Source organism: Octopus bimaculoides, chromosome 1 (assembly GCF_046866305.1).
Source record: "Octopus bimaculoides isolate indiv1 chromosome 1, ASM4686630v1, whole genome shotgun sequence".
Lineage (NCBI taxonomy): Eukaryota > Metazoa > Mollusca > Cephalopoda > Octopoda > Octopodidae > Octopus > Octopus bimaculoides.
The window spans coordinates 18,113,366-18,134,359 of NC_142928.1; the positions used below are offsets into that span (position 1 = coordinate 18,113,366).

A 20,994-nucleotide genomic window follows, 5' to 3' on the forward strand; every position below is an offset into this window, starting at 1 on the left:
ACTTTGCCTTTCACCCTTTCGGGGTCAGTAAAATAAGTGCCAGTTAAGCACTGGGATCGATTTAAGCAACTAAGCCCCTACCCACAAAACGGCTGGCTTTGTACCAAAATTTGAAATCAATATTTAATTACGTCTTACGTTCAAATAGAACCGGGGTTGACTGCCTTTAATTCCTACTGGGGGCGGGGGTCAATAAACGATAAGTAATGCACTGAGGTCGTTTCAATCACTTTTGTCCTCCCACTCTTCCTCCTGTTCTTCCTATAAATCGTATGTCATTGTACCAAAGTCAGAAACCTTTATTAAATGTATAACAGTTAATATAATGTATCAGCGGTTTTACGGTGGTGTAATATACAGAGAAATGTGAAATGGTAAGAAAATAGTCAGGTGGAATTGGAAGCTAAAGAGTACTGTTTCATTCAAAGAATGGGTGGAATGCACTCGAGGCTCGACTCTTAAAGAAAAAAAAATATTTCTCTTGTTAATTCTTTATTTTTGTAACCCACCAGCCACGAAATCTCTTACCTCTGTATTGCTTCTCTGACAATTTTGATTAGAGGTGCAGATTTTTTTGTCTATCTATCTAGAAACTTCTGTTTTTTTTATGTTACTACTGCAACAAAAAATGCAGTAGTTTTTGTTGTTGTCGTCGTCATCGTCGTCGTCATCTTCGTCATTTTCACTGCTGGCATAGTCTAGATAATAGTGATGAAGTGAAGATGAGAAGCGACGGGATGAAAGAGATAAAAATGAATTATATAAGCAAAAGTTGTAAAATATTATGGCTCAACTATTTCATATTTTCATTTTTTTTTTATTATTATTATTATTATTTGCACTCCGTTGCTAGAATTTAGCTGTGTCGGTCTGCATTCGAAGACATTTTCTCTTCATATATGTTCTTTGGGAAAAGCATGAATACCACTCGCTCTCTTTGATCCCCTCCCCACTGAGAATTGATGATCTGGTGACCTTAATGCTTAGATAATACGTAAAATCATTTCAATATGTGACTGCGATATTCTAAATTCGCTCCAATCGTTTTAACACACACACACACACACACACACATTCACTGAATACACTAAAAATAGACTTTTAAGTTGCTACAGCACAAATATGTGTAACAACAATAGAGGTGAGGGAAAATACCTCGGCGGAGCTTTATACATATTAAAGAGGTGTGCTGGCTTCTCTTACTCTCTCTCTAAACAGAAATGTGAGACTTAATTTATTCGTTATGATCAAGAGTGACCAACCGGTCCAGTGGTTCTTGATATTTTTATGCAACCCCTACACAAAGGCATGCGCACGCACACACGCCCACACACACAAACGCGCGCGCACTTTATGAAACATGTCACTGTAATGTTTTCTTGTACATTGTCCTTGTGGCAAATTCCAAAAATAAATGGCAGTAATTGTTATTGTTATGAGAAGGACGGCGTAAGACGGCGAGCTGGCAGAATCGTTGGCGCATCGGACAAAAATGATTTGCAGTATTTCTTCCGATTCCTTCAATAAATGGTTGGCGTCGATGTAATCGACTTGTTTCCTACCTTCAAAACTGCTGGCCTTGTAGCAAAATTAGAATGAGTTATTCGAAAGACGGTAAGGCGGCAAGTTCTGAGTTCAAATTACGCCGAGGTCGACTTTGCTTTTCATCCTTTAGGGATCGATAAATGAAGCACAAGTCAAGTACAGGGGCCGATGGTATCGACAGACCCCTTTCCTTGACATTGCTGGTCTCGTGCAAAATGTTAGAAAGAATTATTAAAAGGATGCTAGAATGCTGTCGGACAAAACGCCTGTGGTATTTCGTGTGTCTGAACAGCCGTCACTAGAATTGCTTTGCTCATCTGCATGTCAAGGGGAAGGAGCTAGAAAGGGTGCCCTAAATATAGCCTGATTCATCACATCCTGCCTTGCATACTCCGCTGCAGGCGGGGATCCCAACAATGCGGTCGAAACAGCAAAACGAAAACACCGGTGACATCGGTCACCATTGGCACATGGAGTGTGCGGACACTCGTGGACAGCTTCAAAACAAGAAATGAAGGAATCCTGGCTCAGCAACAAGGTGGATGAAATACAGATGTATGATGACAGCAACAACTTCAAGCACTTCTAAGATGCCCTGAAAGTCATCTACGGGTTTCAGTCGTCTGGAACATCACCACTGCTCAGTGACAAAAATGCAACCCTTAAAAGATAGGCAGAACACTTCAACAAAGTCCTGAACAGGCTTTTCTCTATCAACGCTGAGGTTATTGCTCGCATGCTCCAGTTGACATCAACATGAACTTTGCAGCACGCTAACTCCAGAAGTTTCGGGAATAAAACAGGTACCTGTACACGACGTTTGAAAACTTAACCAAGGCCGTTGACACCGTCAGTCGTGAGGGGTTTTTGATGATCTTAGAAAAGTTCGGCTGCCCAGACAAATTCATTAGCCCAGTGCGTCACCTTCACGACGGCATGCTCGCTCAGGTGCTGGACAATGGAAATTCTTCCGTTGCATTTCCAGTCACCAACAGAGTCAAGCAAGGCTGAGTACTTACACCTATGCTGCTCAACATGATGTTATCAGCCATGCTGGCGGACGCTTTCCGAAGCATCGACGAAACCAGCGTCAAGATCAGACTCGGGACTGATGGCAAACTCTTCAACCTGCTGAGACTACAGGCTAAGACCATGGTAAAAGCGCTCCAAAGACACATTTAAAGCCCTTCTGAAGTGCTTTTAGATCAACCGCAACACCTGGGGAATGCAGGCACCGGACCACCTTGCCCGGTGTAGCTGCACCAACAGAGGTACCACCTCCTCCGAACAGAACAAGATCGCGGGAGCACAAAGAGAACGTGAGCTGCACAAGTCCAGAGCCAACTCTTTGCCTTTGTAGTAACGCCGTGCGCATGCGTAGTCTCACGCATGCGTGGAATTCAACATACCAAGTTTTCCCGCTTCATTCTGTCTCTTTCTTGCTGGCCAGCGATTGAGCAAGGACGTGTTTAGCTGTCTCTCTCCATCTTTCGAACTTACGCTCGACAGCTCGCTTACATCTACATACCAACGTCCCAACAACCATGCTCACACACACAGAAGCTGTAACAACAAACAAGAGCTAAAGATGTATATATTTACCACCTGAATAAATGTTGTTTAAGTTGATAGTCTGGAGTTCAGCGTTCCGTTAATTTCTAATTTTATATAGGAAAGTCAGGTATACATCTAATGATGTATAACCCACTTTCCTATAAAGTGGTGACCCCGACGAAGAAACAAACGCAGCATGGATTCTGGACTACCAACCTATAACTGGTGAACCCCGACTAAAGAACAAATGCGGCCATGGAGACTGAACTACCAAGCAACGATGACCACCAACATCTCCAACCATAATCAACACAACTAGTGATAAGCTCTGCCAAACATACGCCTCACTTCTTTCACATACAGACTCATACTATTGTGTACTCAAGAACTTGGTATAAAACTCTCACGTGTACTGACTTTCTATCTGCTGTAATATCTCACATACATATAGACGGCCTGTCTTTTATTATGTTCTTATATGTCGCATTCACACTCTCACATACACATACATCTTTTATGCCACACTAAATATCTCTTGTTATTCATTTCATACGGTTGTCTTTTCTATCGTCTCATTACTGGCTATTTATGTTATCGTAATATAACATAATTATTTGTATATCATCTTTGATATATTATTTTGTGTTCGACCGTGTGACACGTTTAAATAAAAGGAGTCCTCTGTTTTTCCATTCGTCACCATTTCTCCTTTTTGAGTTCGCACGGTCGTTCTTTCATCTTGGGTTAAGAAAATTTTCTTCGAGGTTTTCGGTAATGGTCGTACAGAAATTTGTCTGTCGACCGTCTGTAAAAGCGCACCTCTTCAAACACCATCACCGAGCGACCTTTTCGCCACCAGCTTCGTTCAACCAAGATTACCACCGTGACGACAACAACTACTACTACCAACTACAAGCATTCCCCCGACGTCGCCAAGTTTCAACAGGACATCATTATCACTGTCAACATCATTACCACCACACATACAGAACACAGCTATATTACAGTTCCTGCGCCGACGTTTTCACCATCAATGTACTGTCTACCACAATGTCGTGCGCCAACAACCCCACCACCAGGGACACACCAGATTAACACACTCGGTTTTATCGACTCTGTTAGAGTGGATGTTTCCACTCACGATCAACAGACCAAATTTCCTTGTGTAACTTTTATAGAATATTCCGTACCAAATAACCGGTCACAACTAGCATCCGACGCTCAACTATAGCTCTGCCAACTGACCACGACTTCCTGAGTACAAACATTCTATCTCCTTGTGGAATTTTGATACAAACTGGTTTTCTCTATCTCGGTGTTTTAGGACTTTTCGCAGTCTATACTACAGACACTTTTGCTATGTTCTGGGTTTTTTCTCACACACACACTTGTGCACTCATATATTTTCTTTCCTTTCGGAAAAAACAAAAAAAATCAGACTTTTACATCGCGTGATTCCAGTTTCCTGGACAGTTGTCATCACGGTTGTTTTGTTATTGTCATTTCATTTGTACATTGCATGCATGTATCTCACAAGTGTACATTCATTTCTTTGATTTTTCTTTGTGTGTGTTTGTACCACATCTTGTGGGTGGTTTCGGTGGCCATCCTGCCTCAGGCGTTCCAACAGATTTCATATTATCGTGCGTTTCCGCACTGGCAAGGGGGCTCTGTAGTAACGCCGTGCGCATGCGTAGTCTCACGCATGCGTGGAATTCAACATACCAAGTTTTCCCGCTTCATTCTGTCTCTTTCTTGCTGGCCAGCGATTGAGCAAGGACGTGTTTAGCTGTCTCTCTCCGTCTTTCGAACTTACGCTCGACAGCTCGCTTACATCTACATACCAACGTCCCAACAACCATGCTCACACACACAGAAGCTGTAACAACAAACAAGAGCTAAAGATGTATATATTTACCACCTGAATAAATGTTGTTTAAGTTGATAGTCTGGAGTTCAGCGTTCCGTTAATTTCTAATTTTATATGGGAAAGTCAGGTATACATCTAATGATGTATTACCCACTTTCCTATACCTTCATTCCCAGCAGGTCACCAGTGCCTGACCTGTAGCAGAAGCTTCCGAGCACGCTTCAGCCTGGTCAGCTACAGCCAGACGCAGCATGATCCATCTTCTTCTCCCTGGTCATCGTTGACAACGGACGAATATTATAACGACCCCCCGAGCAAAGTAAAACACTATGAACTCTATAGGCATAACTACAGCATACATAAATTAGCATTGAGTCCCCTGGGTCCTTGAGGTTGTCGGACAACTGACCAGTGGGTCTATGCCTTAAGATAGTGCTGAGTAGAGCGCCGAACTAAATACCATACAATATTCCGTTTCTTTGTAGTTGTTGTTGTTGTTGTGTTTTGTTTTATTTTTTTGAGGCGGGAGGGTGGTTTTGAATTCAAACCGCGCCGGGACACATTTTACCTCTTCATATTTCAGTACCAGTTCTGAGTTCAAACTCCGCCGTGGTCGACTTTGCCTTTCATCCTTTCGGGGTCGATAAATTAAATATCAGGTGCGTACTGGGGTCGATCTAATCGACTGGCCCCCTCCCCAAAAATTTCGGGTCTTGTGCCTAGAGTAGAAAAGAATATTTCTGTACCAGTCTCAAATTCTGCCAAGGTCGACTTTGCCTTTCATCCTTTCGAGGCCAACAAATTAAGTACCGTTTGGACACTGAGGTCTTTGTAATCGACTTTACCCTCTCCCTAGAAAATGCTAGCCTTGAACTAAAATTTGAAACCGATATTTTGATACCAGTCACGTACTGAGGTTAAAATATAATCGATTATCCTCTCTCATAAAATGTTCCCTTTTCGTGGCAAGTTTAGAAGTTGTTATTGTTATTGGTAGCCACGGCCGCTTCCGTCGTTCAATGCCGACGGCGATGTCGTTGTTTAGCCCAGGGTCAGCCTCGACCAGGAAAAAGACTTGATATCAAAGATGTCCCAGCAGTGAACATTTCATCTTGTTTATCCTAGACTTTGTCCTTCCTGTCTTAAAGACGGTGTGATTTGGAGGGAATTTTGCTGCTATTTCTAGCATGTGAAGTAATCACGTTTAGACTCTTACGGTGACCCATTATTATCGTCGTTGTTTATGCTAAGAGATGCGAATTGGCGATTTGGCAGACTCTTTAAACGATCGGTGTAGAATACTTTTCGGCATTTGGTTCTGTGTTCAAATCCCGCCAAGACTAGCTTTTTCTTTTAGGTAGTACCAGTCAAATACTGAGGTCTTTCTTTGTTTTAGTGAGGGGGACTTCTTTGTTGTGGCTGTTGTTGTTTTCTATTTCACTCATCCAGTTTTAGCTACGCTGTGCTGTGAGGGATTCATGGAAGACCACTGACAGTATCTGCGATATCAAGAAGAGATCTTACTGGCATAATCAAAAAGTTCAGAAGTGCTAACCACATTCCGGACGAAATGACGCTAAGCATTTCGTCCGGCGTGCTAACGATTCTGCCAGCTCGCCACTTTAAGCCTCAAAATAGTATTAGTCAATGTTTTTTTTCTCACTGCATAATAAATTCTAATTAATATATTCAAGGTTCACTGTATTCAGTATGTCAACAACGAGCGTGCCAAATTTTTAATTCTATGAATAAATAAATAAATAGATAGATAGCGTATAAGGGTGTACATACGTAATCGACTAAGCCATCGTTCAAGCTGTTTGACCTTGTTAGAATCCATTGATAAAAGGAACAGTGGGACGGGAGAAGTGGAACACTGACGAACTGATTAACAGTAAATAAATACTTGCTTTGCGTCCTGAGAGCTTTATAATTCATTTTTCTGAGGTTGATAAAATAAGTAGTTGCTTAGAAGAATCCAGGTAAAAAAAAGCCACAGGTAAAAAAAAAAAAAAGCCACAGGTAAAAAAAAGTCGCAGGAAAAAAGTCACGGAAAAAAAGTCACAAGGGTTTTGTCCGGAGTGGGGGTTGTCCGAGCTGGTTTTGTCCTTGCGGGGTTTTGTCTGGATCTCATAAATTAATTATGACTTTTCCTGTGACTTTTTTCCAGTGACTTTATTACTAAATAAAAAAAATAAATGCACCCTTTTAAAGCTTAGCTAGGCTCATGGGCCCGGTTTCCCGGTTTCAATGGCGTATGTGTTCCCCAGCTGGACGGGACGCCAGTCCATCGCAGCGTTACTCATTTTTGCCAGCTAAGTGGACTGGAGCAACGTGAAATGAAGTGTTTTGGTCAAGAACACAACGTATCGCCCGGTCCAAGAATCGAAACCACAATCTTACTGGCCACCATAAATTGTGACTTTTTTTTACTAACCAAAACTTTGACTTTATTTCTGTGACTTTTTTTCCTGTGACTTTATTACCGGACACCGTTTAAGGCGGCGAGCTGGCAGAAACGTTAGCTCGCCGGGCGAAATGCTTAGCGGTATTTCGTCTGCCGTTACGTTCTGAGTTCAGATTCCGCCGAGGTCGACTTTGCCTTTCATCCTTTCGGAGTCGATAAATTAAGTACCAGTTACGCACTGGGGTCGATATAATCAACTTAATCCCTTTGTCTGTCCTTGTTTGTCCCCTCTATGTTTAGCCCCTTGTGGGCAATACAGAAATAGGTATTTCGTCTGCTGTGACGTTCTGGGTTCAATTTCCGCCGAGGTCGACTTTGCCTTTCATCTTTTCGGAGTCGATAAAATATATACCAATTGAGTACTGGGGTCGATATAATCGACTATCCCCCACCCCAAAATTTCAGGTCTTGTGCCTATAGCAGAAAAGTTTGTTACCGGTCACCGTTTATAAGATAAGCCCTGTTTGCAGTAACGTAGCTAAAGTGTGTTCCAACCGGAGTAACCAATGAGTCTGCTGCTTCTTCCCTCCCCCAGGCCCCGAATCCTATACAGCAGTGGTTTTCAACCATTTTTTATCTATGGGCCCCATTGATTAGTACCTATTCTGGTGGACCCCCATTGCCATTCGACCTTTAAATCTAGTTTTATAGATATTTCTTTCAGAACTCGTGTTTTGTTTTTCACACATTAACTTGTGTTGAACAACGTAAAACGTTAGAGAATGAAACTAAGCTGTTTCTGGCAAAGAAGCATTGTTTCCATGGACACTTAAAATACTAATGCGAATCCCCAATTTACTATTTTGCTTGCGTGGATCCCCTAAAAATCTTATATGGACTCCCTGGGGTCATATGGTCCCCGGTTGAGGACCACTGCTATACAGGCTTATACAGCAGACCAAAACAGTGCTGCTCTCATAAAAGTCTCACTCGGGGCGGACAGCTCTCCCTGGCCCCTCTAGCTACGCTACTGCCTGCTCGCGTAGATTTATGATAAAAAGGCGTTCCAATTACAACCATTCAGGCTTTCTCTCGGCACTGTCTGTCTAAGACTACAATATTCAAGGTGTCCAACAATCTTTCGAAAACAGTAAGATGTAATGTCAGAAAGATTTGATGGATCTTTCTAAAGGTTTGAACGAGCACACAGAGGTTCTCTCGTTGGCTTGTATAAGTCCCAGTTCTTAGAATTGTTTTGTCCCAGGTCAGTGTGACTATCCCGTCTTCTTGTTTTTCAGATATAATTTGTTTGGAGTCACGTTATCCAATATGCTCATCTTCAAAACCGTAAAGAGTGATTTGAAGATTTAGCTGTTATGTCTAGCTGGTTGACTAATCACGTTGGTGTTAGCTTGTATAAGTACCACTGATGTTCTGTCACAGAATCGGTCGACTATACCCTTTTCCTATCGTAAATTGGCGTTTAGTCAAAATGAGAAATCATTACTTTGAGAAGTTTCACGCACATTTATTTACTTACTGGTTAAAAACGTACCTATTTTAAAATATAGTGGAAGCTAGCTACGTGACGTCAGTGGGAACTATGTTATAGCTGTCATAAATAGCATCTTACTCTAGTCTAGCTGCTTGCCAAAACAGAACCAAATAGGATTCTGCGAGGGCTTCTCATTAGTAGTGACTTGTTCAGATATATATATATTTATATTTATACCCACCCACAAGAATTTCGAATCGCATTTCGCCTGCTTCAGCTCTTCCTCACAAATGTTTGCAACTAATTAATTCATACATCACCGACTTCTTCTATTCACCCCTCCCCGGCCGAGTTAGCTTCGGTCTGGTTAGATTTTAGGGTTTGTGACCATCTCTTGTGACTTTTAATGTAATAGTCTCTGCTAGATTTCACAAAATGATTACTGCCCGGATGAATGGATTCCCTTTTTACGTCGAATAATCGTCAACTTCTAGAAATATCTACGAACAGTATTCTTTCGAACTTAACACAGAGCGAGAGAGATAAACGAACGAGATCTCTCTCTGAGAATAACCTCAACAATAATAAAAGAACGAAGGAGGATCGCTAAACATGTCATTGACGATCAAGGCATACATCCTTTCAGGTCGATCTAAGACTGATTCCGTTGAGATACGAAGATTCAATGTATCGGACAATACTGTCAGGAACTACCACCAACTTCAGGATAAAGTATATGAAGTGTTCCCTAGTTTGAACCGAACTGGAATCAATTTACACTGGAAGGGTAAGTTATTTTCACATCCGAGCCTTGTTACTGTCCTACTCTCTTTCTCTCTCTCTCTCTCTCTCTCCCTCTCTTCCTAAACTTTGTTTCTACCCAAACAAAGTTTTAAACAAAAATTTAATTATTGGTTTTAGTCGTCCATAAAGAATAATGGCCGTGTGTGAAGCGGCGGTGAGTTTGTCTGGAAGATATATTACATGTCTTTATTCAATCTCAGACAAGAATGAATGAAGAGAGACAGAACGACAGGAAAAAGAAAGAAGATAAGCGGCGATTTAACTATTTGATTTGTGTTTCACATCCCAAGAGATGGAGTTTTTGGAACGAACGAACACATGAAGGTAACCACGAGAGAAGCGAACTAATTGTAAAGTTGGTGTTTTGTTTATGTATCTGCATATGTGTTTATACGTTAGTATGATTGTGTATGCGTGAGAGAGAGAGTTGTATGTGTGTGTACGTGTGAGAGCTTTTGTTTTGTTTTTCTGTGGATTTGAGTTAGTATGATTGTCGGAGAAAGGGTGCGTTATTTTGACATACTGGTATGTGTGTGTTGTGTTGCGCAGTTTCCTCCTGTGTTGGAGTGTATGTAAATATCCTAGTACACATGTATGAGTGTGTATGTGTGTGTGTAGATGTGATCGTGTCTGTATCTGTTACCTGTATGATGTTATGTCTCTATGTGAACATGATTGTTTGTTATAGTTGATGTTTCTGATTAAATGTTAGAGCTGTAACATCAAATAACGTACAGTGAAGTGGGGGTGGGGTAAAAAAAGCAGAAACAAATGGAATCAAACAGAATAGACATCTGTTTGGTTTATGTCATTACTGTTATCGTAGGAAACCTGTAATGGTTCCAGTAGAATTTCTAGCAAATCTGGGAAAGAGTTGGAAAATGTCTGTGTATTGTGTGTGTGTGTGTGAGAGAGAGAGTGAAAGAGAAACTGATTGTAAGAGTTTAAACGAATTTTACATATGTGTGTGAGTACAGATATATATAGTGTATGTATATATGTATTTATACACACATATATATGTATATATATGTGTGTGTGTGTGTTTGTGTATGTATGTATATATATATATATGTGTATATATATATATATATATAGAGAGAGAGAGAGAGAGAGACGTATACAGATATATGTACATAAAGATGTATGTATATATATATATTTATATGTATATACATTTATTTATATTTATATATGCATGCGTATGCATATATATGTATGTGTAATGTATATGTGTGTGTATATAAATAAATGTATGTGTATGTGTGCATGTATGCATATGCACATACATGTATGTGTGTGTGCGTGTAATATAGAACTGTTCGATTTACGGACGTAATATAAAAAAAGATTCGCACTTTCAATTTAGCTTGGTGTAAAAGCTTTCAGCCTGGCAAAAACCTTCACTATTGTTTGTCGAAACTATTCTGTATAAGTATCGTCAGAGCGTCGAACAAAATGCTTTGTGATATTTGTTCCTGCTCTTTACGTCCTGAGCTCAAATCCCGCTGCGGTCAACCTTACCTTTCACCCTCAGAGAGTCGACAAAATAAAGGGCAATCAATCTTTCGGTAAAAGTCGATGAGGTTATGAGTAAACGTACGACATTGCTTTTCATATGTTCGACAAAGCTACTAACGTCATGTACTAAAACCGAAACATTACCAAATAAAGTACTAGTCTAGGGGGGTCGGTTGTATCGGCTTAAATCTCCCTTTCGAAACTGTGAGCCCTTGTTCCTTAATCAGAAACCATTATTATGGATAATAAAAAAAATTGTCATATATGCGCGTATATGCGTGATGGCGGGGGAGGATTTATGTACAGTTGTATATAAGCGTAATTAAACATTAAACTGGAGGATTACTCAAAAACTTTCTTAATAGGGGACATATCTATTAAACTATTACAAGGAAAAGTTTGACAGTGATTTCGAAGTATTGGTTCGCTTGCATTCTTGTGTGTGTGCGCGCGTGCGTGTGTGTGTGAAGAGGGAGAGAGGTGAAAGAGAGTTGACTCTAAGGTTAGATCAACTCCTCATTACAATCTTTAGGGCCTTAATCGAAAAACTTGAGGTTGAGAACGTTGAAGTTATCTCCCTTACTTCTTTTTTTTATATAGATTTTGAACACGTACGAAGGGAGTGCTTGTCTTCGAAAATATAATCTGTTTTCCAAATCATTATATTACACATGTAAGACCCAATAATATACAGGGTGTCCACAAAGTCTGGATACATGGGGATTAACACATACTTTAAGAAATTATTATTTCTTATATTTAATTGTTTGTTGTGATTTCATTTACTCCGTGTACCCAGATTTTGTGGACACCCTGTATATATGAGGTAAAACTTAATCTTAAGAGACTGGTGATGGTCCTTGTCGGAAAAACTTGTAAAATATAGGCCCCTGCTATGAAAGACACGTTCAGCGGGATAGAGAAAACCATGGATGTGGTGAGCGGTGCGGTGAGAGGAAAATCATAAAACAATGTCATAGTAAACAGTTAGAGGAAAAAGATAATCTTTTCATGGCGTGGTATAAATCTCGGTTGAAGCGTTTTAAATTAAACATGGCTTCCCATGAGATATTTTTGCTTCTCGTCTCTGTGAATATGTAAAGGCGCATGGCTTAGTGGTTAGGATGTCGCATTCATGATCGTAATATTGTGGTTTCGATTTCTGGACCGGACGATGAATTGTGTACTTGGGCAAAACACTTCATTTCACTCAGTTGGCAAAAATGGATAATCTTACGACAGACCGGCATCCTGTTGAAGGGTGGGGAATATATACCCTACACAATCCGGGAAACCGACCTTATGGGCCTATGGCTCAGGAAGGCACTTTGATACTGTTTGTAATCGTTATACATATTCCACGTAAATACTGTTTCCTTTCTATACCTAAATTTGATCTCTCTAAGTCAACGGTTTGTGAAAAAATTCTTCCCCGATGATATTTAATATTATTGAAACGTGGCCGTAGTTTTCACCAGCTGACCTTAAGAAAGGACCCACTTCTTATTCCAGTGATTTTTTTTTTTTTTTTTTTTTTTTTTACTTAAGGTTAACCTGAGAAGGAAACTACAAGCAAGGGAGATAACTCATTTGTTTCTTTTACTGACTTTTGTACACGCATACACACATACATGCACACGCACACACACACACAGAGGAAGTTTTGTCTTCAAATTGCAAAGATAATTTCCGTTAAATGATTTTCAACTCGATGCGTTTCCCTTGGGCAAGATATATGTGATATATTATACACGTATGCATGTACATGTATATATGTCGTTATTCAGTTTATTTTAAGATTTCTTGCCAATAGAGAAACCTAGATCCAAAGCTCTATTGGAATTTCAACATCAACAACAGGGTATTTTTGTATGTATGTATGTATGTATGTATCTAGGTATGTATGTATGTATGTATGTCATTATTCAGTTTATTTCAAGATTTTTGCTTGTATGTATGTATGTATATATATATGTACGTATGTATGTACGTATGTAGGTATGTATGTATGTGTGTGTATGTAGGTATGTATGTATGCATGCATGTATGTATTGCCTGTGTGTTTGTGTATGTATGTAGTTAGGAGAGGGAGTATGACAGGAACAGGAGAAAGGGAAATGTGGGTGGGTAGGTGTATTCATAAAAGGGGATTTCAGAGCAGAAAAGTGATGAGGGTGGGTTGTATAGGGAGTGGCGGGTCATGGCTATCTTACATTGTAAGGATGAGTGCAAAAGGAAGCTGGGAGGTTGGGGAGCAACAGATTCGACAGGTAGAGAGGAATAAGCGAAGAAATCTGAGAGAGCCATTGAAGGAATGAGAGGTGTGGGGGGCGGGGGAAAAAGATGAGGTGTATTGAGGGGACAAAGGAGCTATAGGGAGAGAGAAAATGAGATAGAGGGTGGGGGGTGAATGCAGTGAGGTATAGTAGAATGCTTGGAGGTGTAGTAGAAGTGAGGGGGAGGGCAGGGTGTGGGTATAGAGAAAGCGACCCAGATGATGAAAAGTGGAGTGAGGGCTGAGAGAGAGGGATAGGGGAAGCAGTGGGTACAGCAGCGGGGGGGGGGGGTTAGGTTCAGTGGGAGGATGAAATGCTAGAGGGCACCCTAGAAGTGTAAGGGTAGGTAGTGAGATAAAGACAATAGGAGGCAGTGGGTGGCAGAAGGGCACCTCCAGGAGGGAGTGCGCCGCCGCCGTCGTCGTCGTCGTCGTCGTCGTTGTTAGTACAGCAGGACAGGTATAACAAATGAGATGGGGGTGAGGGAGGGGCTGTCACTACTGTAAATTGTTGCTCAGAGTTATACTAGAAGACACTTGCTTAACCCTTTCGTTACTGTATTTATTTTGAGATGCTGTTTTTCTCTCAAATAATTTCAAATATAACAAAGAATTTAGTAAAATAACTTAGTTATCATTAAACTAGTGTTAGAAACCTAAATTGTGACTAAGGTTTGGTGGAAGATTTTTATTCTAAACTTATGAAAATATGACATTTGTACAACAGAGCCAGGGGCAGTTTCAGCCAGGCTGGTCACAAAAGGGTTAAGATGCTGTGCAATGAAACTGAACTCAAGACCATACACGCATCACACGCACACATGTGCACACACACACTTTCACACATACACACATTACACACACAAACATGCACACACACATATGCATATGTCATCTTCATCCCCATTTGAAGTTTGTCTTCATATATAGTTCAGTCTGTTTTTAAGAGGCTAATTTGGAGAGTTGCATTTTCCTTGCGTTCGGTAAAAATGTGTTTATTATGGTAGTTTAGTGTGAGGCATTCTTGTATAGTAATGCCCTTATATAAATATATATATATATATATATATATATATATATATATATATATATATATATATATATACATATATAATGGAAGTACTGTTTGTGTGTATGGTAGGTTGGCAGGTAGGTAGGTAGTTTGATAGTTATCCACCCCCTTTAGTCAATTCAAATACAGAGAAAGCATATACACAAAATAACAGCTGTTGCTTTAGTAAACCCATAAGTTTTGTCTGTTCACCCATGCTGTGCTGGGTAAATACCAACCAAAGGTAAATGCAGAAGAACAATAACTTTTTAACTCCACCCAAGTCCATCTGCACTATTCCAAAGAGACATTGAAAACCCCTATGTGGTTGTCACTTGACCTGCTAGAAATAGAAGCTAAGTCTCCCTTAGATTGCTATCTTAATAAAAAAAGGACATATTGAATAATGTAGACCTAGAGACAGGATAGTTATGGCCAGAATGGCTTTGATCACATGTGTGTCTGATCAAGGTTGACCTGGGGCTAAATGATATCAACTACTGTTGCCAGATGGGGCTAACTCTATCTACTGGAAATATCAACCATGTCTCATTCAAATTACACCCTCATTTTAGTAAAGGGCAGCAGCATCAAAAATTTCTTTGTTATCTGACTGCCAGAGATTTCAAGGATAGAATTAGTTACACGCCAGACCCTAACCCCTCCAAAAGGACATGCCACTGGAAAGTGTTGTGGTTCATACTTCCCTTCTCTTAAATGTTAAAACCTGTGTAGGTAAGATTTTCCTTGGCTTAATAGACAAGTACTTCCCCTGTATAAATAGGTTCATTAAAATATTTAATAGGCACACCCTGAGAATTTCCTTTAGCTGTACACCCAATGTAAAAAAGCTTTTAGTAGATAGACCCATACCTGAGACAGCAGCAGGATGTTCATGTAGGGGTAACTCAACGTGTCCACTGAATGGTCACTGTAATACAGAGATTGTTGTATATGAGGCAGAAGTGACAGCAATAGAACCAAATTGGCAACCGAACATACAAAAGAACATGAGAGCAACTGAAGGCCCCTTCAGAATCCACTATAACAGCCACAAGTCCTCTGTGAGATGTCATAACAACCACAAGTCCTCTGGAGAGATGTAATGCCACAACCCTGGCCAAGCACATATGGTCATTGAAAGAAAGCACTATTGCATACAGAATAAAGTAGACGATTCTAGAGTAATGTAAAGCATACTTCAATAGCAGCAGGAAGTGCAGATTATGCCTGACTGAGAAAAGAGTGATTTTAAAGGACTCCCAGCACCCAGGCATCTACTTGAACAGCAGAAGTGAAATTTTTAGTCCTTGCCCACATAAAAGGAAGTACAACCTATCATAGCTGCATGTCCCATCATGACTATAATTGCCAGTCCCCCAACTTCAGCCCTCCACCATTACCTGGGAGTCCAGCAAAAAGTTTGACTAATGCACCCACAAACAAACAGACATGCCCCGACATGGTGGACACCTACCCAATAGCTTTTATCCACCACTTCCATGCACACACAAAAGGCCCCACGAATTTAACCAATACATAAAAGAAAGAAAACACACTAACGAACACAGATGTGTCTCCCCACCCACCCCTGACAAAGGCTATTCATATAGTACCACTAAATGCATTCCATTTCCACAAGAATACCAACCTTAAAGATACGCACATTTGCCAAAATCTTTTTCCAGAAAAATCTCACCAACTTACAAGAAAACCACTCCCAGAGATGATGTTTTTAATTCCAAAGGACATAGTTCTTAACTTAACCACTATTCATTTCAACATCTTTTTCACAGCAACTACAAACTGGATGTGTCTATACACCTCCAAAAATAGAGAATAGCTGCTATATTTCATTTCATAATGACTACTTCTAAAGAGCGCAGGGTTACATAATTGGACTGTTACCTAACACTGCATTAGTGTGAAACCAATTGGAAAGATCAGCTGTAATGGATATATAATACTGTACACTTTGATTAATATACCCACCCTACTGACAGATATACGAGTGCATTTTTTCCTGACTTATGGACTCTTAGACAGTTTGCACATATATATATATATACTAGCAGCTAAGCCCGGTTTCACCCGGTCAGTTTGGATGATGTGGCTGTAAAACCTGCTCAGTGTAATCATTCGATTTCTTTGGGCACGCTTACGTTAAAAACAATTTTAGAATTACTTCTTTCTGTCAAAATACTAAAAATAACTGACCAATAAAAAAAACCCAACCAAGATTCAACCAAATCAAAAAATAAACCCAAATACTAAGCGAACAAAGATGAACCATCCCATTTCCATTGCACACACACACACGCACACACATACACAAACACACACATACACTCACACACATTCACATACTCTCCTTTTACATACACACACATATATTCACACAGAGTTGAAACGCTGTTTGATTTATTTTTCAGCGTACAATTTTCATCACTACCAAGTATGACATCACCCCTTCCTTCCTTATTCATCTATCACCATTTCCTTTCTCATTCATAAACACAAGAGTATTATTATAGCAGATTATCTCGGTAACCATGGGAGCTATGAAAAAAATACAAAGCCCAGCATCACCACTGGATCATTCTACACATCTGTGTAATTTTTTGCGCAATCCCACTGTTAGGGTGTGACACTTTTCACACTGCTGTCTTCATCCATATGCAACACATGACCATACCAGTGCAGTCGTCTCTCTTGCACACCACATCTGATGCTTCTTATGTTGAACTTTTCTCTCCGGGCACTTACACTCTGTCATATATGGACACTGACATTACACATCCAGCAAAGCATACTAGCTTCATTTCTTGCAAGCCTAAGCATGTCCTCTGCAGTCCCGGCCCATGTTTCACTGCCATGCAGCATGGCTGTTCACACATGCGTCATACAGTCTACTTTTTACTCTGAGTGAGAGGCCCTTTGTCACCAGCAGAGGTAGGAGCTTTCTGAACTTTGCCCAGGCTATTCTTATTCTAGCAGCAATGCTCTCAGAGTATCCACCCCCGCTACTGACTTGGTCACCTAAGTAACAGAAGCTATCAACTACTTCTGGTTTTTCCCTGTGGCATGTGACAGAAGCTCTTTTCTGCACATTTTTAGTGTTTATTGCCCCTGTGCATTTGCCACACACAAAAACTATCTTCCCAGTTAAACTTCCTTTGATATTGCTGCACCTCTTATGTGTCCATAGCGTACACCAGGTACATCTTATGGAGTTTCTACCTATGCCTTTTCTACAGATCGAGCAGGGCCATCTATCTGAGAGGGTTTGTGATTTGTCTGCCTTCCTACTAACTAAGACTTTGATGTCTTAGTTATTAGAGCAAGGTCATCAGCATAGAGGAGCTCCCAGGGGCATCCTGTCTTGAATTCCTCTATACATATATAATTATTGCTCTTATGTTAAACTGCTGTATGTCCAAATTTGGCCAAATGTGTTTTTTTAGATATTTATTTTTGCTTGCAATAGCTAGTTCTTTTGGTCAAACTATCATATCTCCTGCTTCTTCAGATGCTAAGATATCAAAAATTGTCAAAGTGTAGTAAAACGGTTTTGTTATCGAATGGTGAAAATATTTTTTGAGGATTCCAGTTGATCCAATCAATGGAACAGCTTGCTCATGAAATTAACGTGCAAGTAGCTGAGCATTCCACAGGCACACGTACCCTTGGGAACTTCAGCATAACACAGAGTATGACAAGGCTGAGCCTTTTTGACATACAGGTACTACTCATTTTTGCCAGCTGAGTGGACTGGAGCAACATGGAATAAAGTGTCTTGATCAAGGACACAACATGCCACCTGGAATTGAACTCACAGTTTTGCGATAGTGAGCCAAATGCCCTAACCACTAAGCCACATGCCTTATATATATATATATATATATATATATATATATATATATATATATATATATATATATATACTCTTTTACTTGTTTCAGTCATTTGACTGTGGCCATGCTGGAGCACTGCCTTTTAGTCGAGCAAATCGACCCCAGGACTTATTTTTTGTAAGCCTAGTACTTATTCTATCGATCTCTTTTGCTGAACCGCTAGATTACGGAGACGTAAACACACCAGCATCGGTTGTCAAGCAATGTTGGGGGGACAAACACTGACACACAAACATATACACACACACATGCATATATATATATATATATATATATATATATATATATATATATATATATACACATACATATATACGACGGGCTTCTTTCAGTTTCCGTCTACCAAATCCACTCACAAGGCTTTGGTCGGCCCGAGGCTATAGTAGAAGACACTTGCCCAAGGTGCCATGCAGTGGAACTGAAAGTAGAACCATGTGGTTGGTAAGCAAGTTACTTACCACACAGCCATATATATAACTTATGATGAAAATAAACAAACAAAGTTTGCTTTAGAAGTGTTGAGATGTATTGAAAGATACAGAAATAATTTATTCGCAAATGCATGATAAGGCTAATAAAATTGCATGAACAGGATAAATTATCCATACGTTGCAGTAAAATACGTTACCGGCCAGATGGCTGGCTGGCTAGTAATGTATTTTTCTGCAATATATGGATAGTTTAACCTGTTCACGCTATTTTATTACCATTATCACACATTTGAGAATAAATTATTTCTGTATCTTTCGATATATATATGTGTGTGTGTGTGCGTGTGTTAAGGATAATTCCAGATAGGTTCAACGATTTATTTATATATATATTCTGCCATAGATCGATGCATATCAGTCTTTAAAATATAGCAATCTATCAGTCGTTAAAATATTAAAACATATTAAAAATTCATGAACACACAATTATATATAGAAATCTAATATACATATATAAATAGATGAATGTAAATAGGTTAGAACAGTGTTATAAAAGTATGCCCTTACAAAAAGGTGAAGAAAGTAAAATCTTCTAAAGAGCAAATAAAAGAACATCGTAGCATTGAGGTTGGAATATTTCAAAAAACATGTAAATAATCTGAGAGAATAAGTAATGTTGTTAGGGTAAAATGTTGATGGTAATCCTCTTACGGCCGTTTCAGGGGTACAGTAATCCATAGATTTTAAGAGTGTTTTCATTCCGAAAATTGGCTACTGCTTCCTTCATCAGAGAGTATCTTATTCAGGATTTCACTTATATATCATCATCATCATCATCATCGTTTAACGTCTGCCTTCCATGCTAGCATGGGTTGGACGATTTGACTGAGGACTGGTGAACCAGATGGCTACACCATGCTCCAATCTGATTTGGCAGAGTTTCTACTGCTGGATGCCCTTCCTAATGCCAACCACTCCGAGAGTGTAGTGGGTGCTTTTACGTGCCACTGGCACGAAGGCCAGTCAGGCGAGACAGGCTTCTTTCAGTTTCTGTTTACCAAATCCATTCACAAGGCTTTGGTCAGTCCAAGGCTATAATGACTATATAATGGGAGGCAAGGTTCTGGATATCAGTTGAATATCGCCTTTCTCCCATTAATTTCTTATTCTTCGTGTTGTTAAGGCTCCAGCAGTTGAGTAAAGAAGTATTAGGCAAAATGCAGGTTCTCCATTAGTTTTTATTTACAATATATACAAAGGTGTGGTATGTTGCTCTTTTGCAGCCATCACATGCGGTATAAATTCATCATTCTCCATTACGCAGGCCATTTCCTCAGGAGATGCAACAAGCGGACTAGCCTAGAGGCTTAGCCAGTGAAGTGTGCTCTGCTAGCGGTCATAGCAGGAAAAGTGAGAGCGAACCTCAAGGTTTCTTTCCTTTTATAGTTTTTGCCATCACAAGCCTCATTGTGAGCTCGCGCATGGCAAATGGATGCAGGTGAGGTCTCGCTCCAGTCTCAGAGATGGCAATGGCTGCCGCAAAATCTAAACCAATATGGCGCTGATGGATGCAGGTGAGGTTTCACTCCAGTCTCGAAGCCTTGTAAGTGGATTTGGTTGACAGAGACTGAAAAAAGGCGGCGAGCTGGCAGAAACGTTAGCACAACGGATGAAATGCTTAGTGGTATTTCGTCTGTCTTTATGTTATGAGTTCAAAATGTGCCGAGGTCAACTTTGCCTTTCATCCTTTCGGGGTCGATAAATTAAGTACCAGTTACGTACTGGGGTCGATGTAATCAACTTAATCCCTTTGTCTGTCGTTGTTCGTCCTCTCTATGTTTAGCCCCTTGTGGGCAATAAAGAAATAAGAAACTGAAACAAGCCTGTCATATGTGTATGTATGTGTGTGTGTGTGTTTGTTCATGTATCTGTGTTTGACCTCCACCCCACCATCACTTGACAACTGTTGGTGTGTTTACTTCCCCGTAACTTAGCGGTTCGGCAAAAGAAACCCATAGAATAAGTACTAGGCTTACAAAAAATAAGTCCTGGGGTCGATTTGTTCACTTAAAGGTGGTGCTCCAGCATGGCTGCAGTCAAATAAATGACACATATAAAGGAATATTA

The 20,994-nt window shown here is 40.1% G+C and overlaps 1 protein-coding gene across 2 annotated transcripts in view; it reads left to right on the top strand.

Annotated features, from left to right (window-relative positions):
- Positions 1 to 8,364: 8,364 nt before the first annotated feature.
- Positions 8,365 to 20,994, top strand: part of LOC106873466 (uncharacterized) — a 57,861-nt gene continuing 45,231 nt past the window's right edge. The window contains exon 1 of one of the 2 annotated variants that reach the window (XM_089348781.1): positions 8,365 to 9,658. In XM_089348781.1, coding sequence (XP_089204907.1) covers positions 9,484 to 9,658 — 175 coding nt within the window. In that variant the 5' untranslated portion in view covers positions 8,365 to 9,483. Of the gene's footprint in view, positions 10,000 to 20,994 lie in introns of both variants that reach the window. The other variant, XM_089348788.1, reaches the window with a different exon arrangement.